At 63.8% G+C, this 21,992-nt stretch overlaps 3 protein-coding genes across 23 annotated transcripts in view; 2 read left to right on the forward strand and 1 right to left on the reverse strand.

Annotated features, from left to right (window-relative positions):
* The first annotated feature begins 8,860 nt into the window (after positions 1–8,860).
* MAB21L4 (mab-21 like 4) lies at positions 8,861–13,838 on the forward strand. Its single transcript, XM_075417808.1, has 5 exons — positions 8,861–9,597; positions 10,695–10,917; positions 11,722–11,875; positions 13,095–13,451; positions 13,697–13,838. The coding sequence occupies exons 1-5, from the start codon at positions 9,114–9,116 to the stop codon at positions 13,787–13,789; spliced, it is 1,311 nt and encodes a 436-aa protein (XP_075273923.1). The 5' UTR covers positions 8,861–9,113; the 3' UTR covers positions 13,790–13,838.
* Positions 13,839–13,849: 11 nt separating this feature from the next.
* AGXT (alanine--glyoxylate aminotransferase) lies at positions 13,850–18,030 on the reverse strand. Of its 2 annotated transcripts, XM_075417805.1 has the most exons (11): positions 17,757–18,030; positions 17,439–17,631; positions 17,031–17,095; positions 16,852–16,952; positions 16,539–16,609; positions 16,128–16,212; positions 15,760–15,855; positions 15,432–15,501; positions 15,240–15,335; positions 14,906–15,034; positions 13,850–14,467 (listed from the first exon to the last, which is right to left on the reverse strand). In XM_075417805.1, the coding sequence occupies exons 1-11, from the start codon at positions 18,009–18,011 to the stop codon at positions 14,360–14,362; spliced, it is 1,269 nt and encodes a 422-aa protein (XP_075273920.1). In that variant the 5' UTR covers positions 18,012–18,030; the 3' UTR covers positions 13,850–14,359. The 2 variants fall into 2 exon arrangements, with proteins under 2 accessions (XP_075273920.1, XP_075273922.1); XM_075417807.1 differs by lacking the exon at positions 13,850–14,467 and having other exon boundaries at positions 14,948–15,034; positions 15,174–15,335.
* A 2,489-nt stretch (positions 18,031–20,519) lies between these two features.
* The window catches only part of KIF1A (kinesin family member 1A), a 42,038-nt gene continuing 40,565 nt past the window's right edge, over positions 20,520–21,992 (forward strand). For 10 of the 20 annotated variants that reach the window (XM_075417810.1, XM_075417811.1, XM_075417812.1 and 7 more), the window contains exon 1: positions 20,521–20,635. The gene's annotated coding sequence lies outside the window, so the exon portion shown is untranslated. Of the gene's footprint in view, positions 20,636–21,992 lie in introns of all 20 variants that reach the window. The other 10 variants (XM_075417821.1, XM_075417822.1, XM_075417823.1 and 7 more) reach the window with 2 other exon arrangements.

A 21,992-nucleotide genomic window follows, 5' to 3' on the forward strand; every position in this document is an offset into this window, starting at 1 on the left:
GGGAGGGCCATTGCCTGCCCCCAGCCCTGGGATGGTGTGGGAATCTGGTCGCCAGCTCCAGAGGTTTTCCGTGTTATTCCACACCCCCGCTGTATAAATATCCTCTGCTGTAACGATTGCGAGGTACGTTTGAAAAGGGGCCAAGGAACAAATTATGTAAAGAGCGAAGGAGAGGAGCAAACAACAGTGGGACTGGGTTAGGACCAGCTGCCGACACCGCTGCGGAAAGTCTGCCTCACCGGGGGCCCAGCTCTGCCATCGCTGCGAGGGTGCTCCCAAAATCCTCGCCCACACACTGCCGGCTGCCCCGACAGGCACGGGGATCATCGCCTCTCTCTAAAGTGGGGGAAACGGAGGTGTGGGGTGGAGGGCTGAGAGCGGGGCTGGGGGATGCAGCCCTCAGGGCAAAGCTGTGGGGCTCTGAAATGCCCTTGAGGGCAGCACGGCACCCCTGGCAGCACTGGGACCTTCCCCCCCCGAGTGGCCCCAAAGCTGGACCCCGAGATCTGCCCGACTCCTTGAGATGCCAGAGCACCTCCGCTAGTGCCAGCGCTCCAGGACCAAACGTCCCGTGGGCAGCCAGCCCCTGCCGAGCACTGCTGCCGAACACAGCGAGGTGTCCCTGTCCCTTTAAAAATCTCCTGGAAGAAAATGTTAAAAGGAAAAGAGAAAAAAAAAAAAAAGAAAAAGGCAAAATCCAAAATAAATAAACAGCCACATCCGGATTTCTCCCCTGAGACACTAATAAAGGCTTTATGAGTTTGATATGAATTACCCTCCCGGGACATTTACAGCTGATTTTCTGGAAGGCATCAGGGCACTCACCCTGTCCCCAGCCCAAGGGACGCTGTGGCAGGGACGCAGTGGGGACACCACCACCCTCTCCTCGCAGCCCATCCACGGCTCCCGGGGTGTTGGCCGAGCCCCATCTATTTTGGAGAGCACCACCTCGCACCCGGGGGGGATTTCGCCCACCTTGTGCCACATGCTCCCGAAAGTGCTGTCTCCCAGCCCTGCCGTGCTGTGCCAGGCCCCGCAGCAAGCTCCGGTCTCAAGGGACATGGTGGCACCAACCCACCCCCCGCCATGAGACTCCCCGCAGGGGCCATCCTGGGGTTCTGCCAGCGGGTTTTCCCTCCATGGTCCGGGCAGGGCAGGCAGGAGGGAGCAGCCCTGCCAGCAGCCATCCCAAGCGTAAGGGAAGGATTTTCCTCCAGGCAGGCTTTGCACGGGAAAGCACTGCAACGCTCCTCGAGTCGTCCCAATCCAGCTCCCTGGGATATTTAATTGAAAGCAGCAAACTGAGCGGGGAAAACAGCTGTGGGCCACGGCCGGCAGCCATTTCCTCTGGGCCAGGAGCTGGAGCTGGTGCGAAGCCGGGCTCTGAGCTGGGAAGGCTGGGAGGGGCGAGGGGAAGCAGCCCTGTCTCCGTGCCATCTGGCCAAGCTCCGGCCGCCGCCACCCGCTCGCTCTCTAGGAGTAAATGCCCCTTTCCTCTGCCTGCAGCTGCGTTCAGGCTGTCCGGCTTCTTGACAGTCTCCAAATTGGGGCCAAGACGCCCCACACCCACCCCGGGGTGCGGGTTTGGTGGGGTTGTCACTCTGAGGTGGGGACCGTGCAGGTCCCAGGGACATCCCAGGCGCCCACCCCAGGCTTCTCTGCCCTTCCTGGCACCCGCGACCAGAGATGCTCCTCAGTGAAATGCCTTGGCATGGGTTGACCTGGTGCTTCCTCCCAGGCTCTGCGGGCACCCGGGTAGCGGGTTGAGGAGCCCAGTGGGCACCGGGCACACGGTGGGACACCTTGTTAAGCAAAGCCGTGCTGGAGGGAGAGGCGCATGCCGCCTCCAGGAGCGAGTGATGGAGGCAGAGGTCCTTCGGCTGAGCCCAAGCCTGTCTCTCCCTGGCATCGCAGCACTGGGATTGCCCCAGACCTGTGCGCAGATGCCCCCCCCCGGCCCCGGTTCCTCCCAGCTGCCACTCGCAGACCTGGGGTTGCCCACTGACTCCCAGGAAAGCCAGGCCTGGAAAAGCACAGGGAAAGAGCACAAAGCCCTACCCACTCCACCCCCCGGCCAGGCCCCGCGCCTTTCGGGGAAGACGTGCGGAAAGGACCCAGGGAGCTATTAATGATCCAGAGAGCGTTCAGCACGGATGCTTTCGGGCGGAGGGGCGTGCAGGTCAGCACATGGTTTGGATTTGCCTCTCCCCCTCCTTCCAGCTAATTAGGCCAAGCGCAGAGAACGTTCCCTGCGGATGCTGAACATGTGCGCAGCACAAGCATCACCTCCCGTGGGGGGGAACCGGCCCCGGGAGCCCCCTCCCTGGGGCGGGCGAGGCAGCCAGGTAGCCCAGGGAGGAGCGCAGGCATTTGGGGGGGAGCCAAGGTTATAATGAAGGGGTTTGAACTCGTTGTCTGGCCCGGGTTCAAAGAATGCAAGAACAGGAATCACATGCATAAATGCGGGTGGTGGGAAGGGGCTGGAGGGCAGCCAGGAGGATGGAGGTTACTGCAACACACGGCTCCGACTGCCCCGCGCTGCCCGAGCCCCCAGCGGTGCCTGCCTCTGCCCTCTGGCTCTACAGAGCCACAGGAACAGGGGCCCTTCCCTGCTCCCTTTGCCTCCCTCTGCCACCCTGGTACCCCCCTGAACCACCTGGCCAAGGCATCTGGTGTCTGCGGGTCGGCTGAGCTATGGTGGCAACGGGTCATCACTCGATGGCAATCATGTCCCCTGCCTCACCCCAGCCAGGGGAGCACCAAGAAAGCAGAAGAAATGGGGCTGGGGGTCTCCAGGCGCTGCCATTTTAAGGCTGTTCCCTTGCCTCTGTATGGAGCAGCAGCTCAGGGCTTCTCAGTGGTGCTGGGGGGACGTGGTGCCACGGGGACACGGGACAGGAGCCGTGGCTGTGCTGGCCACGGGCGATACCAGTGCAAATGGGGATGTGGGACCATTTAGATGGAGATGAATCTCGTTCCTTGAGGGAAACCCTGGCCCAAGGCTCTTGCCGCAGCACTGCAAAGCCGGGCTTTTGAAATGCTGAGAGCACTGCAGGCTCTGGAGGGATGGGGTTGCCGCACCCCTGCCACTTCGCGGCACCGGGGGCAGCCCTGCCAGCTCAGCTGCCACCCCGACACTCCCCACGCCAGTCCCAGGCCCCACCACGCAGCTCAGGGGAGGACAGGGATGCAGCACTTCACCCAAGGATTTCTCCAGCTCCTGGCACGGTCTCAGCGCAGGCGACAGCGCTGAAACCCGGATGCGAGGCTGAAACCGATTCTTGGCAAAATCGCATCCCTGGCTGGGGGTCCCAGCAGTGGGCGGCTCGAGGTGATGCAAGGCAAAGCCGCCCACTGCTGTGGTCCCCAAACCACGTTAATGAAGACCTCAAACCTGCACTGGCAAGTCCAGCAGCCCACAAGGCCAGCTACGAGCACCTCCAGCATCACAGTGTGGCGTCGGAAAGCAACACCGGATTTCCCAATCCAGCTGAAAGCTCCTCGGATGTTCTGCTGCTTTGATTATTTGACAGACCATGTTTTTTAAATTATTCTTGTATAAATATTTACGCATTTTTACAAGAACCATGTTTTGAGCAACAGGCCATGGCAGAGGAAGGGCCAGAGGGGAGGGGGCTGGATGCTGGATTGCTCCATCTCTGCTTTGGAGGTCAGCTCTGGGTTGAGCGTGACCGACGGGGGATGCCGGGGCTGCACCCATGCCCGGGGCCCCAGGCGATGCGTGCTGGGTGCTGACAGCCTGCCTGAATGAAGGGTGGCTGGTTGGTGTGATCCTGCCCCTTCCTCTGGCTCCCCTGGCTTTCCACTCTCTGAAGAGCAGAGCCCAGGCAAGCGCCGGCGCAGCTGGGGGCCAAAATGCCTGCTGTGGGGTGCATGGTGCCTGCCACCGCTGGGAGCCCCGTGCAGCTCCACACGCATCCCCGGCCTCATGCCTGGCCAGGTCCAAAAAATGCCTCCTGTCATCACCCCAAGCTGAGAAAGCCCCTTCATCACCCCACCAGCGGGCAGTAAGGCAGGACATGACTGCCAGATCGATGGAGAGTGGTCCTCCCCCCACTCCCAGCCCAGCACTGCACCCCTCGGCAGGTTGGGGAGGAGGCGGTGGGTGCCGGTAACCCCTGCAGGTCTCCCAGAGAGAGAAGGGGATGGCGTGGGGGGCTCTGGGGGTTGCTGTAGCCCTCGAATCTGCTCCCAAAGCCCCGGGGACAGAGCTGCAGGAACAACAGCTGCAGAAAAGCCCCCTGCTGTCATGGGGACCCTCCCCATCAGCCCCATCCTGCTCCCCAGGACTGCTGCTGTGGTTTTTGGGAAGGATGAGGGGGAGCTCCCCCTCTCCCTCCCCTCCCCCACCTACAGATGGGATCCACAACCCAGCCTCATGTTTTCCGCCGAGCTCAGCAGAAAATCACCCAGAAGGTCAGTGACCAGAGAAAGGGACGATCCATCATTAAATAAATTGTTTTCATTTCCCAGGATAACGGGGAGGAAAAGTGGGGGGGATGTTGGACCAGGACTGAAAAAAAAAGAGAGCACATGGCAGGAAAACCACCCCCCGTGCTCCCTGCTGTTAGCAGCCACGGCTCCTTCCCCACACTCTTGCAGGGCTTTTACAGCCAAAGCTCTTAATGTGATTATAATAATTATTTCTTTCCTAGCTATTTTTTTTTTTTTTTTAATAAACAGCCGCTTTTGAAATGTGGCTGTGTGAAGCCAAGACTCCAGCTGAGCCCTGGCCCGGAGGAAGGAGCAGGGGCTGGGGGAGTGTGCGAACGTGTGCGGGTGCGTGCAGGCGAGCACGTGTGTGTGGGAGAATGCGGGCGCCTGGGGGGGACCCGGGGGGGGGCTTCCACCAGAGCGTGCGAGCACACCCAGGGCTGCGAAAACCCAGCGATTTTCCAGGGACGAGCAGGCAGGGGGTTCCTCTCCATACCTCTCACTGTGGGTGCCCCTTTGAACCCTCCCTCGCACCCCTGCTCTCCCACTCCTCTGTGTGGTCCCCCCGAGCCCCAGGGCCGGGCTTTGAAATCTGTTGAAAAGAAACCCTTTTTGCCAAAATAAACAGCCTGTCATGTTAAATTATTCTCCCTTCCTCTCTCTGCCTCCCCTGCCTACGTCCCCCCTCCCCACCCCAGCCTTTTTGTTGGGGGCCGCGCCGCTCTGGGTGGGACGCTTGTGGGGCGCAGGGGTCCTGGCACTGGGGCCAGCGCGGAGCCGGGGCGCTGGGGCAGAGCATCACCTACCTCCCACATCCCGGTGTCCCTGTCCCCCGCCAGCTCCTCCACCCTCCGGCTCCAATCCCTGATGCCATTCTGCTGGGTGGCGATGGCATCTTGCAGGGTCCAGGGCTCAGCAGTGACGCTGCGCACGGTGTCCTACGGAGGGACGAGCTGGGTGAGGGACGCTGGGGGCTCACTGCAGCCCCTCGCCCACCCCTCCCACATCCAGTGCGCCCATGCCTCTGGGATTTTTTTCTTCTCTCTCCTTTGCCCTGGCTCTTATTTTTGGGTTGTTTTCCCTCTCCTGTATCTAACAGAGCAAAAATTCGTAGAACCATGAAATGCTGAGATGGAAAACGAGCGATTAGCTCATTCAGCCCAGCCCCTCTGCCAATGCCAGGCCATTCCCTGCGAGCCTCCCGGTCACTTGTCCAGACTGAGCACCATGCACTCCAGCCGTGTCTTCCACAGCCTGACTGATCTTGCTTGGAAATTTCCCCCCCTCTCTCGCCTCTGATGGTGATGTGCTACCTTTCAGCCTACCCCTGGGTTACCTGTCCTGGTGCTGCCCTGAACGCCCAGCCCCGCACCGCGCCTGGCCGTGCCGCTCACCCCCACGCAAGGCATGGCCTGAGGCAGGACTCAGCCCCTCGGTGTTTTGGGCATGGGGTGGCCTCACGCCCCATGGCCCCCATGAAAGGTCACACCGCCAGCCAACCTTCCCCGGCAGCTGAAGTGCAGGCAGCAGCCAGACCTGCCATGCTGAGTTGCCTGCGTGGCCTCGGTGGCCGTCGCCCCGCTTTCAGGGGTACCCCTTTCTGCACCCCAGCACCCCCCTGCTGAGCTGCCCCCGGGCCCGGGGCGTTGGGCGGCGTCCAGCAGCCCCTCGGCTGCTCCCAGCTCTCCCGGCTGGCCAGCTGTGCTGCCAGCTGTGCTGCCAGCTGTGCCGCCGGCCAGCGCTGCTCCCCAGCCCGCTCGCCGCTACCCGGCTGTGCCCGCAGCAGGGCCGCTGCCCGCGCTGCCCGTGCCTGGCGGCAGCAGGGTGCCTGCTCCTCTGTGGCCTGCTCCTGGCCCCTCACCTGCGGGAGAGAGGAGGGGGAAGGGGAAGGGGAAGGAGGAAGAGGAAGGGAGAAGGGGAAAGTAGAAAGGGGAAGGGTGAAGAAGGAAGGGGAAGGGGGAAAGGGGGAGGAAAAGGGGAAGGGGAAGAAGAAGAATGAAGGGGAAAGGAGAGGGAAAAGGAGAAAGGGAAAAGGGGAAGGAGGAAGGAGGAAGAAGAGGAAAAGGGAGGAGGATGGGAAAAGGGGAAGGGGAAAGGAGGAAGAAGGAAGGGGAGAGGGGAAAGGGGAAAGGGGAAAGGCCCGGCACATGGGAAAGGGCAGAGGGCAGCATTTTGCAGCACCCACCTCTTGATGGTGGCACCCGGAGGTCTGTGAAGGGCAGGTGCCAAAGGCGGTGGGGAGCTGGGGGGTCACGTCACGCTCCCTCCCTGCGCCAGAGCTCTGTCAGTGGTGGGAGCAGGATGCCAGGGTCGTGCTGTGGGGTGAACCAGCACCACACCAAGGAGGGCAGGGCTCCCTCACCAGCACCAAGCCCCTGGGGGGACTGCCCCATCCACCCACCCTGACAAGCCTTACCTTCCACAGTATCACTCCCCCACACAGTTCAGCTCCTGCGTGACCCCCGTGGCCTCCTCCAGAATCCCTGCTGAGCGCTGCCTGAGGAACTGTGCTCGCTGGTGCCACAGCAGGGACTTCGTTCGTGACGAAGTGATGCTCCTAGGGCATACAGCGACCCCACCAGCAAGGAGCCATGCCCCACCACCCCTGGGAAAGCAGCGGCCTGCGGCTCTCTGTGCTCTTTTCCCCACAATGGGCCCTGGAGTGGTCGTCTCTCCTGCCTGGCTTGGACTCAACATCCTCCCGGACGAGCCCAGACCCCTGTGTTGGGGTGAAGCCCCCAGGAGCCCTGCTTCAGCAGCAGGGAGTCCTGCCGCTTTCAGCTCCTCTCCGGGATGCCAGCCAGCTTGTCCTCTCTGCGTGGTGGAAGAGGGGAAGGCTGACATGGACGTGCAGCCCTGGCCAGGATGGTGGTCAGCGTGGGGGACTGAGGGCCTCCTGCTCAGGTGGGGTGAAACGGGGCTCGGGTAAGGAACGGCAGACCCTGTCACCTGCTGTCAGGGGTTTAAAATCTTGCTGTAGCTCCCCAGACCTGGGCACCCCCAGCCTCCAGGAGATGAGGTGTGGGCTCCCACTCACCCCTACAGCTCATACTGCAGGCACGTGAGCATGTGCTGCGGGTTGATGCTCTGGCCCTGCTCCCTCGTGGAAGGCAGCTGCGGCTCCACAGGGCTCAGCTGGAGGAAGGACAGACGACCATCAGGGACAGACCTCTGCCTGGAGGGTGGCTCCTCAGCCACTGGGGACTGAAGGAAGCACGGGGATGAACTGGAAACAACGCCGGGGAGATCCAGAAACCTGCTCTGGGCTATATAAAAGGGCCATAAAAAGCCCGAACCACAGGAGGGGGGAGCACTGGCCCCAAGCCCTGTGGCTCTCTCTCCCCTCACCAGAAGTGGTCCCAGGGCCCCACGCTTGCCCGTGACCCTGTTCCCACATGGGTTCCCACTGCCACGGAGCCTCCCCCACTCCCTTCCCTGCTCCGACCAAGGGCAACAAGGGTTTGCAGGGAAGCCTGGAGTTACTGAACCGTGCTGCAGCGCCGGGAGAGCCCTGCCTTCCGCTCCCAGACAGCAGTCATCCAGATCCCCGCGATGCTGGGGATCCTGCCCCGGGAGGGCACGGCCCGCAGCGTGCTCTCCGGGATTTGTGGGCGATGCTGGACGACTGCAGACAGGTCGGCGGGAACAGCCAGAACGGCTGTGTGGAAACAAGAAGCCAGGCTCTGCCCTGCTGCGGCTGGAGCCGCCCTCGCTGCGGGCAGCCCGGGGGCTCAGCCCGGCCCGGGCAGCTCTCGGGAGGCGGAACCGGACCGAGGACCCGCTCAGACCGCAGCACGGCCCCGAAACGCAGCCCTTGCCTCAGCGGCATCTGCTCCTCCCGGCGGGCCCGGCGCCACGGCCCGCTCCCACCCTGTTGCCCGGCGGTTTGGGGGCCGAAAACGCCGGTTTGCGCGTCCCCCCGCGCCGCCGCTGGGGGGCGCCGGCGCTCCGGGTGGGGCGGGGGCTTAGGGGGGCGTGGCCTGCTGCGGGGCGTGGCCTGCTGCGGGGCGTGGCCTGCGGCGGGGCGTGGCCTGCGGCGGGGCGTGGCCTGCGGCGGGGCGGGGCGGGCTCACGCGTGCGCTGCGGAGCGGTCCGAGCCCGAGCCTGAGGCGGGCGGAGCCGCGGGCTGGGCACGGCGCCGGGCGCACGGCGCTGCGTGGTGGGCCCGGGGTCCTGCAGGCCTCCCGCAGCCCCCCCGGCACGGCCCGGCTCCGGTGTGAGCCTGCTCCCAGCTCCCGTGGGCGCAAGGCAGGTTCAGAGCAGACGTGCCCCAGCAGCCCCGGGCTGGGGTGGGAGGCGGGTGGGTTCACCTTCGTCTGGCGCGGGGTGTGAGGCAACGCTGCCGGCACGCAGCCCCAGTGCGGGGAGAGGTGTGGGAGACCACAGCATCGTGCTGGTGCAGCCCACCAGCTCGGCATCTCTTGTTACCCCGCTGCACTGCCGGGTGCTGGGTGTGACTCGGTGTCCCCCCCCGGGTCTGTCCCACGGGGACGTGGTGCTCTCGGCAGCTCTCCCTGGCACTCACCCAGCAGCGGTGCTTGTCAACGCCCGGCTGCAGCTTCCCTCCGCCTGCCCTGCACGGGCTCCCAGCCCTGCCCTCCCTGCCCACATATTTTTCCTCCTGCTCGGAGCAGTCTCAGGACAGCGGCAGAGCTGCCATGGCAGCCAGCGCTTCCCACTGGCGCAGCTACCTCGAGGTGCTTGTGTCCCGCAAGAGGCAGCGGCTGGAGCATTTCCAGCAGGCTGAGGACATCCTGCTGACCCTGCTGGAGGTTGTCCACGCCACGGAGCCCCGCTTCCTTGTGGACTATGCCAGGAACCTGGAAGCTTTCGAGTTTGCTCTCTGCGCCTCCGAGGATGTTGTCACCATGGAGGTTCCTCTGCGGATCGATGGTGACGCCCTGCGGGTGCTGGTGTGCCAGCCTGAGGACACCCCAGCCGGGCACCATCCGGGGCTGGGCACCTGCTATCTGGAAGTGCCCTCTCCAGGGACCGACTTGGAGGACTGGACCAGCACCATGGGTGTGATGGAGCAGGGAGGTGGTGCAGCATACCTGGTTCCAGGCAAAATCCTCCAGCACCTGAAAGAGCTCCTTGTTTTGGCCATCGTGCGCTGCCAACACCGCTTCCTGCTCCAGCCAGGTGCGTACGCCGGTTCGGCACTTCCCCAGCTGCCTCCAGCACGGCTGGAGAGCCCAGCTTGGCGGTGGGCCCTGCGCAGACAGGCTGGGGTGTAAGTGCCCAGGCGCGTGGCCCGCCCGAAACCTGCACAAGCGAGCAAACGCCCTGCTCTGCGCTGGGACAGGATTTGCCCTCAGCTAAGGAAGGGGAGATGCAAACTACACTCTGCCATCCCACGGCAGCAGAGTCATCCTTGGGCATCTTCACCCTGGGCTGATGGCACTTTCCTTGGTGGGGGGCAGCTCCATGCAGGGTTCGCCCATCCCTGCTGTTAGTCCCTGGGGAGGGTTTGCCCAGGGGCTTGATGCGCTTAGCTCACCCTAACCATGTTCCCCCCATCTCTCCTGGCCTCTGAGTGCCCTCTGCTCCCTGGAGGAGGCTGTTTGGAGGGCAAGCTGGAAGCGCATCAGGGCTGGACCAGGACCTTGAGGCGTTGGTCGGACCCTGCACACACATGGGCCCCAGCTGGGACCAGCGTCCCTGGGAAGGAGACGATGGGGAAGTGACCCAGGGAATGCCCGTAGGGGTCCCATCAGCTTCTTCATGCATTTCCATCTCCAAAGGTGCTTCTTGAAGTAAATCTCAGCCCTGATGGAAAAGTGATGTGAGAGGACCAGCAGGTCTGAAAGTCTCATAACCCAGCCCCAGCAAGCCCACCGTTCCCTTCTGCTTCCACGGCCAAGCCAGAGCCGTTCGTCTTTCTCTACCCCCAAAACCTGAGTCCTTTTCTGGTCCATTTTTCTTGGACCACGTTGTTTTTCTTGGCACTGTTCAGCCATGCAGCAGCATGGCCCTGTTCAGCTGCCCAGGGCTTCCTGCTGTGCCCACACCTACTGGCCTGGCCCTGAGTCCACTGGAGCGATACTCCTTCCCAAAAACCACCCCAGCGGGGTTTGGAGAACAGCTTTTGCCAGGGAACTGCAGCCAAACCGCAGCATTGGAAAGGGATGAGTCAAGCGGGGTGGGACATGCCCACAGGCATTGAGGCACAGACCAGGTTGATCCCGCGGGACTGGCTGCGGTAACCTCCTAACCGCGGCCAAACCCTCTGCATCTAGGTGACCTCACCGCTGAATATCTGCAGGAAGATGCTATGGAGCTCTCTCTGTTGATCCGTAGCGGCTGGAAGAGCATCCGCTTTGACATCGTCCCGGTGGTGAGGAGGCAGCAGGAGCCGCTCCGGCTCAAGGGACGGCAGAGCGACAGGGGCTTCCCTCAAGGCAGCCTCCGGAAGGCCACGGAAGAGGCCCACTTCGTCCCTGCCTCCCCCCTTTGCTGGAGGTGTGCGGCTCAGCTGTGCTGCCCTGGGGATCCCCCCCGCCAGCATCACTGCCGGATGCAGGCAAAAAGGGGGATGGGAAAGTGGAGGGACATGTCAACACAGGGTTGGAATCACCCCTTCATCATGCCCAAACCCGCTGCCCTGTGCTGGGGGAAAAACCTCAGCCAAATTTCAGGCAGCTCAAGGAAAGAAGCGGGGGATGCAACTGGAGCCCCCCCAAATTGTTGCAGGAGCTGAACCCTGGCTGCCCGGAGGGTGTCAGCTCTCAGATCCCTGCTCGGGCTGTGGGAGTGAGCCTGGGCATCTGGCAGCCGCAGGGTGACGAGGTGCCTCCCGAGGTGGGCTGTGGGAGGGAGCGGGGCCGGGGTGACACATCTAGCCTGCTAGCACAGCTCCCCAGCCCCAAGGAGGGGCTGAGCATCCAGCTGGACCAGCCCAGGCTCATTTCAGGCATAATGTGGTACAGCCCCTCCTTGGGGTCCAATCCAGCCTCCTCTCCAGGGCGGCCTGCAGCCCTCCCCACTGCACGTAGGGGAGCACAGCCCCACTTCACCTCCCCTCTTGTCCCTCCCGGGAAGGTAGGAGCTGCTCAGCAGCATTCCCATCATGCTGCAAATCTCCCCAGTCCCTCTTCACCAGAGGTGGGTGCAGGAGGTGGACCCAGGATGCTGCATGCCTGGGGCCACATGGGTGTCTGGGGGAGGATCCCCACGTGCGCCGGGTCACTGAAAGTATCCTCTCCCCAGATGGGAGGATGGAGGTCTCCATCCTCCCTCTCACTGGACCCCGCTCCCTCTCGCCAGATCCTCCACTCACCTCCCTGTCCTGAAGCTGCTCCAGGCAGTGGACATGCTGAAGGGACTCCATCTGGACAGCCTTCTCCTGCTTGACCAGCTCCGCAGCCAGGACTGGGGAGAGGAGGCTGGGAAAGGTGGTCTCACCTTCAACCACCTGAAGGTAGGTAGGTTCTGCTGATGGGACTGTGGCTCTTGGGGCAGGCAGAGCCAAGGCTGCTCCTCTGCACACCCCCGCAGCCGAGTTGCTGCTGGAAGGAGATCCCAAGCTACAAACCCAAGTGCCTGCAGTGCAATGGGATGTGCCAGCCCATGGCTGTGTCCAGAAAGGGTGTACACTGCCAGCCACAGCTAGAGGGGTTTGATCCTTCTTTCTTCCCACTTGCTGGATTGAACCAGCAGCCTCCTGCCTGAAACACTCTGAGCATTGAGAGCTGGGTCTCTGTGCCGATGTGCCAGGCATCCCCTGGCACAGGCTGCCTGTATCTGCAGGGGCCATGCTGGTGATTGCATTGCCATGCCTGCCGTGCCACCTCCCACGCCCCGGCATGCCAGGAGGTGCCCGTACAGGGATGGGGGTGGTGTTTTCTCTGACAAAACCCTCTTCTCCCCACCCAACCTGTTTTCGGCACTCTGGACCCATGCCAGCTGGTGACACCGGTCAGGAAAGGGGTCGTGTTGGGGACAGCACCCGGTGGCACAATGCAGGTGTGCCCTGCCTTGTGGTGGCTCTCCGGGCCAGGCTGGAGAAGGGGGCAAAGTCAGCTTCTGCTGAGAGAACGGCTCCAGCTCCAAGTAACCCAAATCCTGTGGGTTTTGCTTTGAGTTCTCTGATTTTACTTTTTTTTTTAAAAAAAAAAGGGCATAGTATGCATATGTTCTTCAACAAAAGCATCTTCTTCTCCAGCCCACTGCGTGCGTTGCTTATTATGCCGCGTTGCCGAGAGGCGTCGGTGCTGGGCGTTTGCCAGCGCCGTTCTGAGGAAGCTGGCGTGGCAGGTGCTGCGGGTTCACCTGCCTTGCCAGCGGCTGCTGGAAACCACAAGCCGGACTTTCTGCTATTGCTTGGTGCCTGCTGAAAGCTTGAGCGTGTTGTTTCGGAGCTGCTGTGGAGCTGGGACCTGCTTCAGAGCTGAAACAGGGGCTCTTTGGGGAGTAAAGCAAAGGTTCAAAACTAAGGGGTGCTGGCGCACCGGCTGCGCTGGCAGCAGCTGAAGCAGCAGCTCCAAGAGCCTGCCGCTGCCCTTGGCTGCTGGGGATGTGATGTCCGTGTTGAGGACCCAGCCCCATGGGTGGCTGCGCAGTGACCTGCGGGGTGTGAAGGCACAGCCTTCACACCGTGAGGAGCGCCTGAGCCCGCACCCTCTTCTGCCTCCCTGCAGATGATGCTGCTGTGGAGCACGGAGCTCTTCCCCTCCCCGGAGGACTGGCAGGACCTGGAGGGCTCTGTCTACAGGCTCTTGGTGATTCTCCTCCGCTGCCTGGCCACCCGGCGCCTGCCCCACTTCCTGCACCCGGAGGAGAACCTCCTCCAAGGAGAGGCCCCATACCTTGCCCTCCTCTACCGTAAGGTGGAGAGCTTTGCCCGGTACCCCCGACGCTTCCTCCGCTTCCATTTTGGCCTCCCTGTGTGCGCTGACGGCTGGCAGGCAGACCCCAGCACCCAAGCCCTCCTGCAGCTCCCTGCCGAGGACGGGTCCTACTGGGACACAGCCTACTTTGATGTTCTGCTCAGTCAGGTAATGGGGACCGGAGACCCTGGGCTGGTCCTGCAAGGCAGAGTGTGGCAGCACCAGAAACCACCTGGGCTGGGCAGCTTAGAATGCGCTGGAATTTGCCGCCCAGCATCCTCCAGCTCTCGGCAGCCGCTGGCATGTACTGCCCAGCCTCGCCGTGGAGGCTGCGGAGGCTGGCAACACTGGGGTGCGGGGCTCAAGTAGAGCGGGGACCCCTCTCCACTCGCTCCCCATCTCCCTCTGCTTAGTTCCAGGTGTACCAGATCCAGGATGGTGTGCGTCGCTCAGCGATGTCCCAGCTCCTCTCCAAGATCCGTCGAGAAATCCCCCAGCAGAGCTGAGCAGGACCCCGCTGCCGCCCCATCCAGGTGTCTCGAAACTCAGGGGCATGCAAGGTGAGATACGGGGCCAGGGAGCAGCGTGCTGCCATGTCGCTTTATTGGGGAAAGATGGTACGGGGGAGCGAGCACAGGTCTGCTGCAGCTGGGTGGGGATGCGTGGCCTCTGAGCTGCCCTGACAGAGCTGGGCACTGGGGCGGGTGTTTCATCCCAGGGCCCGTAATCTGGGGGCAGTGGCTGGTGTCCTGCGCTGCTGGGACAGCCAAGTGTGATGGTAATGGGAGGGGAAGGGACTTGTGGTCAGATCCTGCATCCAGCCCTCGTGTCAGGGACAGGGAGGAGCCGGGGGGCCAAGCCATCAGGGCAAGGAGTGACCCTGTGTGAGAGACAGGGAGAAGGGGTTTCGAGCCACGTCCCACGTCTGCCAAGATGCAGCCCTCACCTCCGTGTCCCCTGCTCTTCCAGCTTCTTTTTCCCGCTCTGGCTTGGCTTGCTGGGCGTTGCAGCGTTCCCTGCCAGCACCCCAGGAAGTGCCACGCCGCCTCACCCGGACCCCACCTTTGCAGGGTTGCTCACAGCCTGCTGCGGTGGCAGTGCTCGAGGGAGTCTCGCAAGGCATGCAGCACACGGTCCACGTTGCCACTGGTCGAGTTGCAGCCCATGAGGCCGATTCTGAGGACCTGGGTGGAGAAGGGTGAGCGTTTCCCTGCAGCGCCCACCTTTGCGGCTGCGCCCTGGCACCATCTTCCTGCGAGCAGAGCAGCCGGCAGCAGAACGCAGGCTCCCATGCGGAGCAGGGGGTGTGCGAGGGGTGGTCATGCACATGTCTGGGCACAAGTGCATCTGCACAGCTCCTTGCTTGCTCCTATATAACATGCATTTCCTCTAAAGGCATGTCGCCCCGCTAATTGTGTGCACGATTATTCAATTAGGTGCAGCAATTGTGTGTGGTTAGGAGCTGCTACGCGTTGCTGCAGGCGATGGGATGCATCCAGCCGTGTGTTTGCTGTCTGCAGCCAGAGAGCACCAGATAATTGTGGAGCACGCTACCGAGGGATGCGGCCGCCGCCAGGTTTGGTGCCCGGCCACAGGCAGTGGGAGGGGAGGACGCTGCCCACCTTGCCCACCGAGGGGCCCAGGCCCCCAGCAATCTCGATGGCGTGGCTGTCCATGAGGAAGGCTGTAATCTCCTTCCAGTCGTAGCCCTCAGGCACCCTGACGGTGGTGATGGTGGGAAGTCTTGCCTTCTAGAGAGGGGAGAAACCAGGTCAAATCTGCAGCTCCTGGCTGCTGCCCTGTCCCCCAGTGAGCCCGGCAGCCTGCCAGGAGAGAGCATTTGCTGGGGTGGGAGTTTTTTCTCCAGCATCGAAAGCTGCCCAGGTATACCTCGAGCTGCGCAGGGCCATGTCCTCATGCTGCCCCTGCACCATGGTGGGCTTGCCCTGCACCCACCTCCTCCTTCACGAAGAGCTGAAGCCCCAGGTCTTGCAGCCCCTGGCACAGCTGGGCGCAGTTGGTCCGGTGACGCTCCCACGAGCTCTCCAGCCCCTGTGGGCAGAGAAGAGGGAGAAGGTCCTGGCACCCACCACTCCCCAAACCCCACCAGCGCTGCCGGTGCACCCCTGCCTGCCCGGTGTCGCTCACCTGCTCCGCCAGCATGGCCAAGCCTTCCCGCAGGCTGAAGAAGCTGTTGATTGGTGCCGTGTGATGGTACCTACAAAACCCACGGGGCACCCAGGCGGGTTCGGCAGCAGTACTCCAGCTCACGGTGAGGGGGAACTGGGGTGTGCTGTCCTCTTTTCTCTTCACCCAGCACAGAGGGGGTGCAAATCCCCCAGGGCCGCTTTGCCACCAGTGGGCAGGGTGATGGGGAGACAGGGCCCGAGCCCCGCAGGGCAGGCAGCCCCCATGCTGGGGTGAAGGATGTGGTGGGACTGCCACTGCCATCTGTCCCGGGACAGCCTGCCCTCACCTTCGTGGCTCCCCGTCGCAGCCCCAGTAGTTTGCCAGCCATCCCATGTCCAGGTAGAAGGATGGGGGCTTTGTCTTCCTTCTCAGCATCTTCTCCCTTGAGAAGCATAGTGCTGGGGAGGAGCCGGACCTTGACCCCACCAGTTCCAGGGTGGGATCAGTCCTGCAGGAGGGCCCTCCCAAATCGAGCACCAAGGTTGGCTCCAGCGCCCATTGCTCCCCAGGGGTGGGCCAGGCTCTGACTGTGCAGAGCTGCTGCTGAGCACGCTCTCCAGATCGGGGCTGGAGCAGATGCTGGCAAAGTGGGGGAGTGACAGCGTCCCCCCAGTCCCAGCGCCTTTCCTCCCACCAGGACAGGGCTGCCCTTACCTGGCTCGCTCGCTGAACGAGATGGGGGCACTGCCGGGGGGTGCGTTGAGAACTTTCTGAGACCCCGAGTATAGGACATCAATCTCTGCGCGAGAGGGGAGGCAGCTCCTCAGGGACCGGGGGCTCCCAGCGGGGACACGCTGAGCCCCCCACCCCAGCTGCAAGTGGCGGGTGGGAAGCAGAGGGTGGCACACGCTGCAGGTCCTGCTTGTGTTTGGGCTGCTTTGGGGGACACCCTGGCCCTGCTGATGGCCCCCCGAGGGGAACAGGCTCTCTGGCTGCAGTTGGATCAGTTTCTGGTGCTGCTAGCCCAAAATGCGGGTAATGGGGCTGATCCCACTGCCCCCCCTCCCTGGCCCAGGCATAAGCCCCCTTGCCCCTGGGCACCCGTGATGGCACTGTGGCTCTTACCCTGCTGGTCCATGAAGATAGGGGCTCCCCCAAGAGATGCCACTGCATCCACGAGCAGCAGGCAGCCGTGCCTGTGGGAGGACAGAGCTCAGCCTGGTGTCCCTGCCACCTCCTCCTGCTACCTCCTCTTGCCACCCCTCTTCCTGCAGCCCCAGCATCCCAGTCCCCCCGAGGCCATGTGTCTTGCTGGCACCAACCGCTTCCAGCACAACAGAGCCAGAGGAGAGCCTGGGGCATGTAAATCCCCATGCCCTGTCCCTGATAGTGACCCTGGGGTGCTGCCAGCCCCAGCGGGTGCCTGCTCTGCACTGACCGGTGGCATAACTCGCCCAGCCCCTCCAGTGGCTGCAACACGCCCGTGGAGGACTCGCCATGGGTGATGAAGAGGACCGAGGGCTTGTGCCGTGCCAGGCCCTGCATGAAACAGAGGGGAAGGTGACTGCCCCCGGAGCTGGCTCGTGCCTGCTGCCCCACACCACAGGTGACACTCACCTCTTCGATGTCCCACGGAGCGAAGTACTCACCCAGGGGCTTCAGCAGCTCATGGACATTGGCTCCTGGGAGGAATTTGGGCAGAAGAAAAGTGAGGTCTAGGGATGCCTCCCACTGCTCTGAGAGGCCACCTCAGCCACCTGCTCTGTGAGGGAATTGGCCATGCACGAAACCAAGAGTTCAAGCTCTGACTTCCCACAGATTTGCCCAGTGGAAAATCCATAAACCACCGTAAGCGGAGTGACATCACTCTGGAAAAAACCCAGAGCACTCTCCGGCTGCGGAAGCCGCGTAACTCGCCACTGCCACCAGGGTGGGGACAGCAAGCCAGGGGTCGTATTCTGGCATCCTGCCTGCAAGCCCAGTGCCCTGAGCCCTGTCAGAGCTGTCCTGCTGTCCCCAGCATACCCAACCTCCTGGCAATGTCGGCAGCACGTTGTCCCCAGATGCCGTTGACAGCCACCAGCACGGTGTCACTGCGTTCCACAAGGTTGAGGAGGGCAGCCTCCATGGCGCAGTGGCCGGTGCCGCTGATGGCTAGGGTCAGCCGGTTCTGCGTCTGGAAGGCGTACTGGATGCCCGCCTTGATCTCATCCATCACCTGCGGCGGCAGGGGACAGACTGGCTCTGCTGTTGCCCCCTTCGCCCTGGCAGAGCTGTCCCAGCCCCTCGTCAAGGGTGAGGGAGAGGAGGTGAGGGTAGGAAGGCTGGGCGGGGTCAGCTCACCTGCAGCACCTCGGGGTGCATGTGGCCCAGGAGCTGCCGGCCACCCGCAGCCAGGATGCGGGGGGGCACGTTGCTGGGCCCTGGCCCGAGCAGCAGCCTCTCTGGTACGGCCAGGGGACGGAGCAGCGCCTGCGGTGGGGGGACACGGAGCAGTCCGGTGGCCATGGCACGCCTTGCCTTCCCCAGGAGCCGAGCCCAGAGGAGAGGAGCAGTGGAGGCTGCCTGTCTAGCACCCAGCACCGCAGCACAGTGCATCCTGTGCCAGCAGTGTGCATGTCCCTCTGGACCCTGACCCCAGGGCCCAGTGCTCCCCCCTCCCCCCTGGACTCTGCCCCTGGCCTCCTCCATGTCCAGTTAATGTGCCACCAGCACTGTCCCTGCTGTCTCAGCCACCTTATTTTGGGGGTACTCCCCCTTGCTAGTGCTGGGGGGTTGCTCCCCAGGCATGCCAGCCTCTGGGACTGGCAAGCACCCATGCAGATCCTGTCCCCACGGCCCCCAGGACACCGTGGTTGATGGTTCCCAACACCATCCCAGCAGGTGGGATCCCTGCCCCTGGGCACGCAGGTCCTGTGCCATGGGATGGTTGCGCTGGGATTGGCTTGGCACAGCCGCCATGGTCACAATTACTCCAGCAGCGCAAAGCTCTGTTGGGCAGGTCTCCCTGACCAAGGATCTGCCTTGCAGAAGAATGCCTGTCTGCACGCCAGCCACCTGGAGGAGGGTGGCCATCAGGATGGTTTGCATGAGGGCAAAGCCATGGGGTGGGACACAGCCGCAGTCACTGCCGCGGCGAGCTGTACTCTGTGGGCTCAGCCTGGCTTGCAGGCATCACAGCGTGTCATGATGATGTCACCAGCCTTGCGTGCCTGTTCACAGAATCACAGAATCGTAGGGGTTGGAAGGGACCTCTGTGGGTCATCTAGTCCAACCTCCTGCCGAAGCAGGGTCACCCAGAGCAGGCTGCACAGGACTGCGTCCAGGCGGGTCTTGAATATCTCCAGAGAAGGAGACTCCACAACCTCCCTGGGCAGCCTGTTCCAGGGCTCTGTCACCCTCAGAGGGAAGAAGTTCTTCCTCATGGTCAGACGGAACTTCCTGTGCTTCCGTTTGTGCCCGTTGCCCCTTGTCCTGTCGCTGGGCACCACTGAACAGAGTCTGGCCTCGTCCTTTTGACACCTACCCCTAAGATATTTATAGTGATTTATAAGGTCCCCTCGCAGCCTTCTCTTCTTCAGGCTAAACAAGCCCAGCTCCCTCAGCCTCTCCTCGTAGGAGAGATATTCCAGTCCCCTCACCATCCTCGTAGCCCTCTGCTGGACGCTCTCCAGTAGCTCTTCATCTTTCTTGAACTGGGGAGCCCAGAACTGGACACACCTCCCTCGACCTGCTGGCCACACTCCTCCTCATGCACCCCAGGAGACCATTGGCCTTCTTGGCAACCAGGGCACACTGCTGGCTCATGGTTAACCTGTCATCCACCAGGACACCCAAGTTCAATATGCTGTGCCTGTCACCTGTCATGTGTGCCCATGGTCCCTTATATCATATCGATTCTCCGGCATGTTCTCTGACATCCATACTCTGAAATGTGAATGAGGTGCCCACTGCTGGCTCCTGGCGGGTCCAGGAGTGGGTCCCCAGCCAGAGGAGCCACTCAGTGAGCAAAGCTTTGGGCTGGGGATGACGATTATGGTGCGGAAAGTGCCCCACTGGCAGAGCTGGCAACTGGTGGCTGGTGCTGAAGGCATCTGGGGCAAGCGTGTGGGGCTGGAATGTGCCAGGCAAGAGCATTTCTGCCCAAACAGCTGGATGATTGTCTCTGAGAGGTTCTCGGAGTCCACGTGGCTGGCACCGCATGGATGATGGAAACCACAGTTATCCTGGGGACTGCTGCCCGGTCATCATCCACTGAAGCAAGCACAAGAGGTTGTGATGCAGCGAGAGGTCCCAAGCCAGACCCTCACCCTGTGCCCCAGCCACGTGCTCCTATGGCTGAGGGGACTCTCAAGGCAACGCTTGCGGCATTGCCGAAATGCTCAGTCCCTGAAACACTGGCGGGAGAGACCCGCTGGAGACCTCCCACCGCTGCGGCGGGTGGGTGGACGAAGGCCTCTCTGCTGCCTGTCCTCCAGGGAGACTCGGGGAGAAGGCAGGGATGGCGAGGGGAACCGCGGGCTCGCGGCTGGCGTGGAGGAGCGAGGGGGGATGCGCTGCTGGGAACAGCTGGCGGCAAAGGCGCAACGTTCCTTCCGCGCTGGGTCTGAATTCCCCGGCGCGGACGGGCAGGGAGCCGGCCGGGGGCTTTGGGGCGGGGGCCTCAGCGGCCCGGAGCGGTGCAGCAGCTCCGCCGCGGGGTGGGTGCTGCCAGCCGGGGCCTGGGGCCGGGGCCGGGGCCGGAGAGCGCGGCGGGAACCGCGGGAGGGGGCAGCGCTCCGCCGGGCAGCGGGCCGTGCCGGCGGGGCCGGGGTGCCGCGCCCGGGGGCAGCCGGGGATGGGGGGGCGGTCGCCAGGCGACGGTTGCCGGGCGACGCGGGCGGCCCCGCCCCTCCCCGCGCGCTGGCAGCGGTTCCGCAGCGCCGGCCGGGGGTGAGGGGGATGCGCTGACGTCACCGCCCCATCCCCGGCTCGCGCCCTCCCGGTCCCCCGCGCCTTCCCCCGGGCGGCGGCGGCCAACCAGCGTGCGGGGCGGGGCGGGCGGGGACCGCAGGGGCGGGGCTGCCACCACCCGCACCGGCACCGGCACCCGCACCGCACCGCACCGCACCGCGCCGCGCGGCTCGGCCTGATGCCGGCGCGCCCCGCCCGCGGCTGAGCGCTGCGCCCCGCCGAACCGGGCACGGCCACGGGCACAGCCACGGCCACGGCCACGGGCACAGGTAGGGGCGGGCGGCACCGGGCAGGACGCGGTCCCCGGGCGCTGCTCCGGGATGGCGGTGCCGCCCGTCCCGGCCCCGGCGGGGGCGAGGCGTGGCTGGGGGGGGTGGGGTGGGGAGGGGGACGCGCCCTCCCGGGAACCCGGTGGGGCGGGGGGCTGCAGCCGGCGGCCATTTTGCGGGGCCCCCCAAGGCGCGGGGGTGGGAGGCCGGGCGGGGGCTGCCCGCAGGTCCCCAGTGCGGCAGCCGGCGGGTGCCGCCCCGGCTTCCAGAAGGATCCCGCCGTGGCGGGGGGGCCTTCCCGGGGACGGGGCGACGCCTCTGCGGCCCCGCCACCAGCCTGGGGTGCAGAGGAGGAGGATGCTGTCCCCGCAGCCCGTGGGAGGGGGCACACGGACCCCTTTTCACCCCACAGTTGCTGCCGCTCTCCCCTGTGGGGCAGGTGGCTCTGGCCATGAAGCTGAGCCATCTTGCGCCATCATCATTACGCTCCAGAGTCAACGATGGCACTGGAGGAACCAGTGGGCGCTGACGCTCTCACTTGCCCCACAAGGACGAGCTGCTGCTGCTGACCTTGGGCTGAGGGGCAGCTGGGCGAGGGCCGCCATGTCACTGTGGGCCAGAGCTGGTGGCTTCTGGCTGGAGGACGGGGTGGTCGCTTGATGGAGGGGCTGGTGCAGAGCCCTGCGCGTGGCCACCCTAGCTCCTGGGGAGCAGCCCTGCACCTGCCCCATTGTCTTTCTCCTTATCCTCCTCCTCTTCCTCTTCCTCTCCCGTGGGGAAGCATCCCCTCCCCCGGATCCCGCAGACCCCCTGTGCGCCGGGGTCTCCCGCCTGCTCAGGTCCCATGCCTTGGCTGCAGGGCTCAGGGAGGACAAGGAACCTGCCGAGCACCTCCCCTGCCACCCCATGTCCATCCTTCTGCACCCCAGTGCCCAGAGCAGCCCCTCGGTAGGTGGCCTTGGTGGCATGGTGGGGGATGACAGCAGACCCCCGCCGGGGGTATGGCCAGGGGCGTGGTGGTCTCTGCCGTCCCCGCACACTGTCACTGACCTCCATTTTGTCTGGGAGGTGGCAGCTGGCGCTGGCACAGATGCTGCCACTGCTCCCTTGCTTCCCTGTGTGTGGCCAGGGCTGCAGCCCCCAAACCCTGGGGCCAGTCGGGACCTGATATTCCCTCCCCCCCACCCCCCCCCCCAGCTTAGATTTGCTACCTGCAAATTTAATCCGTGTTGGAATTCTCAGGGAGCTGCAAACAGTGCCCTGAAGCTGTGTCCCCCATCAGAGCGGGCGGGAGGCGAGGAGGCACAGGGCAGGGTCCCCGTGATGGCACACAGGATGCGGGGGGCTGGATGTCAGC

Source organism: Opisthocomus hoazin, chromosome 4, assembly GCF_030867145.1.
Source record: "Opisthocomus hoazin isolate bOpiHoa1 chromosome 4, bOpiHoa1.hap1, whole genome shotgun sequence".
NCBI lineage: Eukaryota > Metazoa > Chordata > Aves > Opisthocomiformes > Opisthocomidae > Opisthocomus > Opisthocomus hoazin.

Coding starts and splice junctions, on each gene's coding strand:
- MAB21L4 (XM_075417808.1), top strand. CDS start 9,114: ATGGCAGCCAGCGCTTCCCACTGGCGCAGCTACCTCGAGGTGCTTGTG. Junction 10,918..11,721: donor GCCTCCCCCCTTTGCTGGAG/GTGTGCGGCTCA, acceptor CCCTCTCGCCAG/ATCCTCCACTCACCTCCCTG. Junction 11,876..13,094: donor TCACCTTCAACCACCTGAAG/GTAGGTAGGTTC, acceptor GCCTCCCTGCAG/ATGATGCTGCTGTGGAGCAC.
- AGXT (XM_075417805.1), bottom strand. CDS start 18,011: ATGCACTGTGCTGCGGTGCTGGGTGCTAGACAGGCAGCCTCCACTGCT. Junction 15,336..15,431: donor TGGCCATGCTGGCGGAGCAG/GTGAGCGACACC, acceptor CTCTGCCCACAG/GGGCTGGAGAGCTCGTGGGA. Junction 15,035..15,239: donor AGCTCTTCGTGAAGGAGGAG/GTGGGTGCAGGG, acceptor TCCCCTCTCTAG/AAGGCAAGACTTCCCACCAT.